General features: G+C 53.6%; 1 protein-coding gene across 1 annotated transcript in view; it reads left to right on the plus strand.

Moving 5' to 3' along the window:
* Positions 1-10,506, plus strand: part of LOC103250798 (tetratricopeptide repeat protein 28) — a 47,611-nt gene extending 37,105 nt beyond the window's left edge. The window contains exons 7-12 of the mRNA XM_008049385.2: positions 127-358; positions 988-1,064; positions 2,610-2,633; positions 3,705-3,834; positions 6,871-6,978; positions 8,282-10,506. Coding sequence (XP_008047576.2) covers positions 127-358; positions 988-1,064; positions 2,610-2,633; positions 3,705-3,834; positions 6,871-6,978; positions 8,282-9,915 — 2,205 coding nt within the window. The 3' untranslated portion in view covers positions 9,916-10,506. The remainder of the gene's footprint in view (positions 1-126; positions 359-987; positions 1,065-2,609; positions 2,634-3,704; positions 3,835-6,870; positions 6,979-8,281) is intronic.
* The last annotated feature ends 844 nt before the right edge of the window (positions 10,507-11,350 follow it).

Below are 11,350 nucleotides of genomic sequence, written 5' to 3' on the forward strand. Positions count from 1 at the left end.
AAGAAGCCTGGCCAAGCCCCAGCACCATAGCCTCAGGCCTGGCCATGTGGGCTTTGTGTGCCCTCAAAGCCACATGGAGAAGCCAGGGCTGGCCTGGGTCTCTGATTGCCCCCTTTTCCCCACCAGGTGGAGAAGTCCCTGCAGCGCATCCAGAATGGGCAGCGCAACGCCATGTACACATCCCAGCAGAGCGTGGAGAACAAGGTGGGCGGCATCCCTGGCTGGCAGGCCCTCCTCACCGCCGTGGGCTTCCGGCTGGACCCCCCGGCCAGTGGCCTGCCAGCTGCCGTCTTCTTCCCCACCTCCGACCCGGGTGACCGGCTTCAGCAGTGCAGCAGCACCATCCAGTCCCTGCTGGGTGAGCCAGGTGCAGGGCCTCGGGAGGGCTGGGCGGTGCGGGCCTGGCCCACAGCAGGCCCAGGGGTGGGAGGCTGTGGCCCCTGCATTCATGAGGACACTGGGTCTCACAGTTAGGAGGGAGTATGAGTGTCTCGAGAAGCGGCGAGGCATCCCAGGCACGCCCTTCCCTGACCTGGAGGACACACTACTCATCCCTGCTCTTGCCATCTGTAATGGCAGGGCATCCGGGCCGAGCGGGCACTGGCCCAGCTCTGCCCCTGCTCAGGATGATGTGAGGTTGTGCTGGCAGACACTGGCTGCTACCGATACTGTCACCATCAGCTGTGACTCTGAGAGAGCCACATGGCCCCTCCAGGGTGAGTTGGGTGCTGATTCTGGGGTGGTACTGCGTGAGCCCCAAGGTGGGGTCCTGGACTGCATCTGGAGGACTGCAGCAGATGAGGCCCCCTTTGCTCCCCCGCCTTCCTCACAGACCTCTCTCTCCTTTTCCACTTCACACACAAACACATGTCCGGCTGTGCTGAGCTTTTGAAAATTGCCACCAATGCTAAGGATTTCAGGGAAGATGGCAGGATTGTGGGTGCAGGGGCCCCTCTAAATAACTCCCGCCTCTTTTTCTTGGTTTAGGTCTGCCCAACCCTGCCCTCCAAGCCCTCTGTAAACTCATCACTGCCTCAGAGACAGGCGAGCAGCTTATCAGCCGGGTAAGTGGCGTCTGCACAGCTGAGCCCGGCCTAGGGCTTGGGCCGAACTGGGGAGGCAGAGAGCCTTGGCCCTAAAGGGGAGCTGCAGGCACATGCAGTCTCATGCCTTTGTGCTTCGGAGAAGGCAAGGGCTTGATTAAGACAGCAGCCCTCCCTGGCCCACGTTGGGATGGAGGGCAGGTTCTCGCACTTCCTCTCTGGGCACTGAGCCCAGACTGTGAGGGCCTTTAGAGGAGACTGAACTCCTCATCCAGTGGTGTCCTGAACCTTGCCATCGCACCACCAGCTGTTCAGCTGATTGACAGCATCACAGCCACCTTCCCTCAGCCAACAGGTATAGGCCAGCCCACCAGGACGGCTGCAGGTGTTCATTGCTCATCCTCTGATCAGACTATGTCCGTGCCCAAAACAAAACAGTCACTGAGGCACAGTGGTGCACACAGGGTCAACTCAAATGCAAGATACTGCCTGGCAGTTTTTAAAGTGTTTTCTTTTAGGAAAACATAGACCACCTCATTTGGGGATTTGGAGGACTCTGATTCTTAGCATCACATAGGTCCTTCACAGCTTGGCCCTGGGGCTTCTCTGTACCACTCCACACTGCCAGCGGGGGTCTGACCAAGCTCAGTTCCAGCGTGGGTGGGAGCACTTCTGGAGGGTGGGGCAGCCCTTGACTAGCCAGAGCCTTTGTTCCTGGTCATCTCAGAGTGTAGTAATTTGAAAAATGTGACATACATTGTTACATGTGGGTCAGCATACTTCACTTTAGGCAGAAGTCTTTCTAGATAAAAATAAAGGTGCTCCATCTAGGATTAGCCTCTGATACTCTGAGTGGTACTGAGAGCCTCCTCTGAGCTGGGGCTGTTTTTCGCTTGGATTTGGAACATAGAAGCACTCAGAGACCTATCCCCTTTGTTGACTCTTGGTCATGTAGTGTTCCACCTGCTTATTGAGCAGCATCAGGAAGACACTTCCAGAACATGGCCTATTACAGCTTCTTGACCCCAGGAGGTCCAGAGGTCTGTGATCTACAGAAAGAAAAAGCTAGATGGGCTTGTGTTTACAGGGCTAGGCTGAGAGGCCAGAAAGCCAGTCACTTAATCTCTTGCTTTTGGTGGGAACACAGGGACCTTCTGCCCGCTACACTGTCAGACCCCAGAAGTGTCGGCGGCTGCCCCCAGCTGCAGGTGGATGGCCGGCAGTCCTTCCTGGGTCGCTCTGGAACCACGGACTTGGGTTCACAGAGCAGCCTGTGGATGCCCCCCGTACCCCTCCCACTTGAGCCTCTCCTGGTGGGGAAGGGTGGGGCTGGCTGATGCTGGCCTGAGGCCCTCAGCTCACATGTGTCTGGCCTGGGCGTGGCTGTTCATTTTCCTGCGTGTCCCCTGCTGATTCTTGCTCCTCCCCCCTCCCGGTCAGAGCCGCAGGCCTGGTGTGATGCTTCCTAAAGCAGTGGTCAGCTCGTGTTGCATAACAGCCTGTGCTTGAGTCTAAACTCTCTTCTCTCTCTCTTTCTTTCTTTTCCTTATAATCTGCCGGCCGAAGGCTGTTAAAAATATGGTTGGAATGGTGAGTACTGCTTTAAGTAGCAACTGCCAGGTGAGCCCCTCGCCCCGCCCACCCCATTCCCTCCCTGTGCACGTGCTGTCTAACGCGCCAGCCACAGGGCTGCCAAGCTCTGGGCTGGGTCCCCCGCAGCCTGTTCCCTGCCTCTGCTCTGGTTCCCCTCTCCTGCTCCACTCTTCTCGTGTCCTCGATTTGGCCTCTCAAGCTCCACAAAACAGCAGGGGCAGAACCGACTTTAAGTGGTGACACCCGTAACCACACAAAGACCCCTGAGCAGAGATCACAAACTGCAATCTGGAATGACAGGGATGTTTGAGTGCTCCTCCAGCACTGAGGCTCCAAGACAACGCTGGGTTCCTCTCCACCACTTAACTCAAGATTCTAAAGATGATCTAAATAAACAAGTTAAAAAAAGGGGTGGCCGGGCTGGTGGCTCAGCCTATAATTCCCCGCCTTTGGGAGGCTGAGGTGAGTGGATTGCCTGAGCCCGCCGGTTCGAGACCTGCCTGGGCAGCGAGACCTCATCTCTACAAAAAATCAGCTGGGCGTGGTAGTGAGTGTTTGTAATTCCGGCTACTCGGAAGGCTGAGGCGGGAGGATTGCCGGAGCCCAGCAGGTCGAGGCTGCGGTGGCCGGGAGCGGCCACTGCACTCCAGTCTGGGCGACGGAGTGAGACTTCAACTCAAAAAAAAAAAAAAAAAAAAAAGGGGGTGAACCAGCCCCCTATCCCAACCCCTTCCGCTCCCCAAGCCCCTCCCCGTGCGGCAATCCTGTGCCCGAGGGAAGACGTGGGGCTGGAAGCAGAGCCCCTGACTGGGGGCTGGCCTGCCCGGAGGCCACACAGCCACTCCTGCCCCACACAGGCTCTTGGCCCACAGCCCCATGAGCTTCCCAGAGAGCACAGTAGGCACGAAGGCACCTTAAAAGAGTCTCCAGTGCACACACATGAGGTGAGAGGGTCATTGGTGATGAACAACAGATGGATGAGAACAACCTGGGGCCAAGTCCTGAGGTGGGCTGAAGGGGAAGGAGACGCCGGGCAGCGTGGCGCTCACGCCTGCCCTCCCTCCTCAGCTCCACCAGGTGCTGGTTCAGCTCCAGGCCGGCGAGAAGGAGCAGGACTTCGCGTCAGCCCCCATTCAGGTCTCCATCAGCGTCCAGCTGTGGCGGCTCCCTGGATGTCACGAATTCCTGGCAGCTCTCGGTAGGACAGAGCACCCTTGATTTAACGGTTCCTTTAATTCCATTTTTTAAATATATGCTTTTCCTCCTGGTTTATGTCGGGTAAAGCTGACAGTCCCTTAAGGCTCTCTTCTCAGTGTTTTTTTAGACATCGTACTGTCTTAAAACAGTTAACTCAAAGATTCTAGTGCTTTCACACGATTCCCAAATGGCCCTCCGACTTGGTCCCATTTTCCCTTTATTGTGATCTTATCTCATTTGTATGCATTACCTTAATAGCAATCTGCTAGAGTCCAGTATTGTTGGAGGCCAAGTGTGACTTAGGGGCTAAAGAAAACTAAAAGTAGAGTCATAAAATAATGGTTTCGGTGTTGGCCTCCATCACTGGCTACTGGAAACTAACAGGAAAGCAATACTATCGAAACCACCTCGGACTGGCCATGGGCACCTAGGACTGCACGAGGCAGGGACCTTGGTCAGTCCAGGACACACCCTCTGCCTTGCTCACTGTTTATAATATGCAGATGTGGCTCCTGACATCTCACTGTTTACTTATGACTGTGTTTGTTGATAGGACACAAAGGCCATGAGCCTCTCTCCTCCTGCCCCCACTTGAGTGTCCAGGGCCTTATGTGGGAGCCATTCACTCCACAATTGCCTTCGGAACACATGTTCTGTTCCAGGCAACGTTCTAGGCACCGGAGATGCAGCAGTGAGCAAAAGACAAAAGCCCTGCCCTCCTGGAGTTCACAGTCTAAAGGGAGAACACAAACAAACCTATCAGGCACCGTCTCTTGGGGGAGCACCTGTGAAGGTGAAGGAGCACCCCAACAGGCTAAAGCAGAGGCTGGGGGCGGGGCTGGAGCAGGCCTCAGAGAGACGTTTACCAGAGAAGAAGGAAGGGCCAGGCACTCCCTGAGGGGATGGCCTCTGGATTCTATCTGAGGGCAGTAGACAGCCGTGGGAAGATAACACAGTCTTGCCTCACTGTTACAGGGATGAGCCACCAGACGTGACAGGACAGTGAAGCCTTAAATGGGACTTTTCTTCCTTCTTGTGCAGCCTGGAATTCAGTATCGGGCCATCTTGTTGTAGATGCCCTTCCACAGCGACCTTGACTCAGGGTTGGCTCTATTTGTTTTCAGACACACCATTTTTTTTTAGGGTAAAGGGGGACACCCACAAAGCCCAGAGAGGCTCTGAGTCTCCTTGGATTAGAGACTTGGCATCCTTTATGGGTTGTACTACTTGCTTCTTTTCTGTGGATTTAAAGCATATTCTTCCTAGGTCAACATAGTTAATTTATATCTAAATACATGTAGTCAGCAGCAAATGGAGGCAAGCGTGAGAAAGGCCAGGTTCACGCCAGGACAGTCCCCCCTTCATTTCTATGGCAGGCTGTGGGGCAGTGGCACAGCGGAGTCAGCAACAAGATGCAACCCAGACCTTCTTTCCAGAGGAAAGACTTTTTTCCACGCAGGGCCTGCGCCTCCCTCGAGTGTGGGTGTGGGTGACAGAGCCTGCTCTCCTCACTTGGGAACCTGTGTTCTCCATGTCCCTTGCCCAGTGTATCAAGGGAAATGGTCCAGGAGGAAACCCCCCAAATCTTAACACTGGCACTGTCTGGTATTGGGGTTGCGGGTGACTTTAATTACTTCCCTGATTCCACTGACACTCCAGTGTGACCGTCGTGCCTGTGTTTGCATAAGCCCTTTGACTAAGGGCTGGGGGAGGAAAGCCATGTCTAGCGGGCTTGGTACCTTGAAAGGGGGCTCGCTCGCGCCAGGCTCCGAGGCTCAGAGATTCGCCTCCTCGCAGGCCACAGCATGAAGTACACCCCGTCAACCCGCGTCACAGGCTGGCAGAGCTTGAGAGGACTCTGTTCGTCGGAGCAACCAATTAAATCATGCTGGTAAAAGTAGAGGTTTCTAAGGGAAACACGACATTTATATTATTAGTTATCTGTTTTTAAATGCGGAATCCTCTGAGTCCTTCATGTCGCTTTCAGGGACTGTTTTTGAGTTCAGAGAGGAAAGTGTCCCACAGCAACCCGAACACCACGTGCTTCCTCCAGTGAGCCTAATTGCAAAGGAGGTGATAGTGTCAGACCAGTGTCAGGCTCCTTGAGTGAAGATGAAAAGGATGGATGGATGGACGACAGATGGACGGGAGAGAGTTGCCAGTCCCTGCTATTGCAGCGATGTGAGACCAGAGAAAAGGGCGTGGCATCACAAGCACTCTGTTTTACAGTTTCAAGCAGAGCTCAGTGATCCACCGAAGGAGGCCGAGTGAAGGTCTTCAGTGCCTTCCACTCCCAAATCCTCACTTGGTGGTCCCTGTCGGTGGCCACGGCGTCTGGGCTTGGCTTCTCCCCAGGGAGGCATACGTGCTGGTGCCTCTGTAATGTCTCCTAAGGAGGCCAAGTGCTGTGTCAACAGCTCGTTAGCCGGCCTCTTGCTCAAGAAGCTCTGTGCCCTTTGTTGTACGCCCCTTAGTCTCACTTCAGCCTTTAGAATCAGGGAGCAGCACCCTCGGGCTTCGGCAGATTGAGGTCCCTGAAGCGTGGTCCAGCCAACACAGCAGAGCCTCCATTGTCTGAGAGCTCATTTCGAATCCCAGCTTCCTGTCCACCAGCTGCAGACACTGGCCCCAGTGCTGAATGGAGTGGCTCGTTTTTGTCCAGGACAGTCTTTACATAAGCTGTCCTTCTGCAAAAGAATGCGCAGAACAACAAAAATGTGAATGAGTGTTACTAAGTTCTGGTCCTCAGTTCTCAAGAGCACTCCATAGTGCATTATGAAGGGCTGGAGGAGAACCAGGCAGTGAGGCCCACACGTACACCAAGTGGGGGCTGCGTCGAGGGGATGTTCTGGACAGGGTGGCCCGACTCTCCACTCACATGACTGACTGATGTGCACAGGGCGGCCCGCCTGGAACGCTTGCTCAGGCCTTGCGGGTGTTCCCATGAAACGGCACGAGGGGCCCTGCAGCTCTAATCATGCTCAGGATGTGGAATCTTCCCTGAGGAAGCAGATGTTTCTATTCTTTGTTCCTCTAGGTTTTGATCTCTGTGAAGTTGGTCAGGAGGAAGTAATCCTGAAAACCGGGAAGCAAGCCAACCGACGAACCGTGCACTTTGCGCTGCAGTCCCTGCTGGCTCTGTTTGGTAAGAGCCTGCCCAGCACCAGCTCTGCCAGGGCCTGCATGCTCCCCAGGGGCAGGCTGTAGCACACGTCCCGGGAGGGGGGAGAAAGTGAACACACATTTTCGGTGTATGTTTTAGGGACAGTTCAAGAGCAGAAACTAGTAACTCCCTGCTCTCACAGAACTCACACTCAGTGGGGGGGACACAGCTAAAATATACGCAGTGTGTGCGAGGACTGGCGAGTGCCATGAAGAGATGAAAGCAGGGGAGGGACTAGAAGGTGAGAGGGCAGCAGCAGACACGACGTGGTGACAGGGTGTCCCCCTGTGGGGCCTCGAGGATGAGTGAGGCTGACAGGAGCAGGCACTGGGTCACAGGGGCCTGGGGCACACCTGGCCTGGCTGCCTTTCTCAAGGGTTGAGCCAGCTCCATGTGAAGAGTTAATGCTGGCTGGGATGGCCGTCATGGCTTGCAGGCAGAAGACTCACATGCGTCGCCACAGAGAGGCCGTCAGAGGCCGTGGCTTCTTGGGACAGACGCCAAAATGGGATTGCCTTTGGGAGACTGGGAGAGTGGCAGAGCGATGGGTTGGGTTCCAGCCTGGACACACTCAGTCGTGAAATGCCCATTGGACGCCCACCTAGGGCAGCTGGTTGCATGAGCTTGGAGTTTAAGGAGAGGCTGATGTGGAGATACAAGTGTGCATGGAATCACAGGGTGAGGGTGCCTGCAAGTGCAGGGTTGGCGGGGACAAGGACTGAGTCCTGTGGGCACTCCAGAGTTCAGAGGTCAAAAGAGGAGGAGCCTGGGGAGGTGAGAGCAGGGTGGACCTCATAGATGACCTTTACAAAAATGAATGGGGACAAAAACCTGGATGGTGTGGGTTAGGTGAGTGGGAGGAGAGGCAGTTGGGAGGGTGAGTGTAGACCACGCCTGAGGTCAACTGCGAGGAGCTGGAGGGGGTGGCAGGGTGGGTGGGGCTCAGGACAGGAGATGGCCCAGGTTGCTCACAGGCCTGGCTGAGGCAGATATGGGCTCCTTCTGCTGCTGTTCCCTGTCCCCTCGTGATGGAGCAGAGTGGAGATGGCCGTGGTGGCAGAGGTCCAAGGCAGGTGTGGCCATAAGCTTTCCCAGGGTGTTTTTGACCCATGTGAGATTGACCATGCTTTTCAGGATTGTGAGGTTAACTCGAGCAGTATATATAAGTAGCTCTTGCTTAAATCTTGACTAGTTTTTGTGCACCTAAGGATTTTTATAATTTTGAAAGAAGCATCAAAACCATATAGAATTCTAACAGCCCTTGGGCACTTGTGTTTGTGCTCAGATTCTACCGAGCTGCCCAAGCGCCTCAGCCTGGACAGCTCATCCTCCCTGGAGTCTCTGGCATCGGCTCAGTCTGTCTCCAATGCCCTGCCCTTGGGCTACCAGCACCCTCCCTTCTCTCCCACGGGCACAGACAGCATCGCCTCAGACGCCATCTCCGTGTACAGCCTGAGCTCCATCGCCTCCTCAATGAGCTTTGTCTCCAAGCCTGAGGGTGGGTCAGAGGGTGGGGGTTCTAGAGCACGGCAGGACCATGACCGGTCCAAGAATGCTTACTCGCAGCGATCTACCCTGCCCCGGAGCCAGCTGTCCCCCCAGACCCGCCCTGCCGGCAACAAAGACGACGAGGAATACGAAGGGTTTTCTATCATCAGTACTGAGCCTTTGGCACCCTACCAAGAAAACAGAAAGACATGCTTCTCACCGGATCAGAAGCAGTTGAGAGTTGGGACAGCTGCGGGTGTGAAGGCCTCAATCAGCTCCAAAGGAAGTATGAGCACTCCAAACTCTCCAGTTAAAATGACCCTCGTTCCCAGCCCAAACTCACCCTTCCAAAAGGTTGGAAAACTGGCAAGTTCAGATACAGGAGAATCAGACCAGTCGAGCACAGAGACAGATAGTACTGTGAAATCCCAAGAAGAAAACAACCCAAAGCTTGATCCTCAAGAGTTAGCCCAGAAAATTCTAGAGGAGACGCAAAGCCATCTTATTGCGGTGGAACGTCTTCAGAGGAGCGGCAGTCAGGCGAGCAAGAGTCATAACCCAGAAGATGGCATTTCTGTGCCAAACAGTGCTGCCGTCTTCAGAGCGTCAGAAACAAGTGCGTTCAGCAGGCCCGTGCTCTCTCATCAGAAGAGTCAACCGTCACCAGTTCCTGTTAAGCCAAAGCCCCCAGCCAGGAGCTCATCCCTACCCAAGGTGAGTTCTGGATACAGCAGCCCCACCACCTCAGAGATGTCCATCAAAGAAGACAGCCCGAGCCAGCACAGCGGCCGGCCATCGCCTGGCTCTGACTCCCAGACTTCCCTGATGGATCAGCCTCTCTTTAAACTGAAGTACCCCAGCTCTCCTTACAGTGCTCACATTTCCAAATCTCCGAGAAACATGTCCCCAAGCTCAGGGCATCAGTCTCCTGCTGGTAGTGCACCATCCCCAGCTCTATCCTACTCCTCAGCTGGCTCCACTCGCTCGAGCCCTGCTGATGCTCCAGACATAGACAAACTGAAAATGGCAGCCATTGACGAAAAAGTGCAGGCCGTCCACAACCTGAAGATGTTCTGGCAGAGCACGCCCCAGCATTCCTCGGGACCAATGAAGATCTTCCACGGGACCCCCGGAACGATGACTTCCAAAAGAGATGTCCTCAGTCTGTTAAATCTGTCACCACGGCACAACAAGAAGGAGGAGGGAGTAGATAAGCTTGAACTCAAGGAGCTGTCTTTGCCGCAACACGGCGAAGCACCACAAAAAGCCCCTCCCAACGGACACTGGCGCACGGAGACTACCACACTGAGCACACTGCCACTGCCCGCCAGCCCTCCTGCTGCAGCCCCCACACGCCCTTTGAGACTTCCCTCTGGAAATGGCTACAAGTTCCTGTCCCCAGGAAGATTTTTTCCTTCTTCCAAATGCTGAAGCCTTTTTATGCCCATTGACTCAGAGCACAGCAGCCCACAGACAGGGTTTCAGTGTTCATGTCAGCCTCTTCCCTTGTCTGAGTGCAGTCACCCCCCACAACCCCCAGCAGCACCTCATAACAGTGTGCTCTCTGGACAAAGGGCACTTCCACATCCAAAGGCCACCACCACACACTGGTGGCTTTTCTGGCCTCCCGGCCAGATTCTCCAAAAGCCAGGACTTCTGTGGGATTGGTGCAAGAGGCTCGTGTGATTTTCCACACACTTCACCAAATGTTTACCTTTGAACTCTCTGCTTCTCATCTTTGATACGATTCTTCAACAGGATTTTGTACAAAAATGGTCATGGTTCTGGGGTGGGGAGAGGAGCGGGAGCACATATTTTGCTAAGAGGTGTATATGCAGTACCTTTTATACACAGAAATACAAATAGCGCTTTTTTAAAGGTTTTTCAGATGCTGGTTGGGGGTGGGATATATAAAATCTCTCTAAGTTGAATTCTACATGAAAGTGTGATATTAGCCAAAAACAGAATAATGGTTTTTAAAATGCCAATGATTTGTAATTAAGTTATAGTAATTCTGGTCTCGCGATCGTGTAACATCACAGCAACAATGCAATACTTCATGCTGAGGCAGCGCTTCCATGCGGAACTCTGCTCGGCTCCATCGAGCCCTGCAGACGTCCTCGGGCCCCTCTGTCAACTGAACTTGAATTTTCTTAGGAAAATCAATGGAACTCTTATCCAGGCATTTTAGAACTATGCAATTGTGATTTAAAATGCAACTTTGTGCTTTTAAAACATTAGTGACCTTTTTTGTACATGGATAAACAACTTGGTTTTATTATTAATAGTACTTTGCATTTATAGCTATTATTTTTAAAAGCTCAAAATGTTTTTTAAAATGTCAAATTTTGAACAGTCATCAATAAGTACTTATCAAGTTTGGAGGGAAAAGTTGAAATCACTCAGTTTCCTTATAAGCAAAAAACAAAAAAAAGAAAAAAAAAGAAAAACAATCCCATGGCTAACTAGATTTAACCAGAATCTAGCCTTCCAGCTCCTACTCCCTCCCTTGTATTAGTTGCTTAACGTCATTCTCTGTTCCCAGCTCCAGGCCCCTAAGACCTCTCTAAATCCATTGCCAGCTCCCCACAACCTCAGCACCCCATCTCTGTGAGCTGCACTCGACCCTCACATCTGCCGTGGCCAGCCTCCTCGCACGTCTGCGCCTCAAGGACAAGCCCCCCACAGCCGAAGCCTTGTGTCCTGGAGAAGCAGGGGGCCTTCTCCTGCGATAGACAGCCACATGATTGCCGAATAACAGATATTTATCATAGAAGATGAAGGCGGACTTTCCCCACAGCGAGGCCAGGATGCTCACATTGTTGCCAGCTTTGGACGAGACAGAGGAATAGTCTAGTTAGGGGTA

The sequence above is a fragment of the Carlito syrichta genome, unplaced genomic scaffold, assembly GCF_000164805.1.
Source record: "Carlito syrichta isolate Samal-C Ts95f unplaced genomic scaffold, Tarsius_syrichta-2.0.1 Scaffold135122, whole genome shotgun sequence".
Taxonomy (NCBI): domain Eukaryota; kingdom Metazoa; phylum Chordata; class Mammalia; order Primates; family Tarsiidae; genus Carlito; species Carlito syrichta.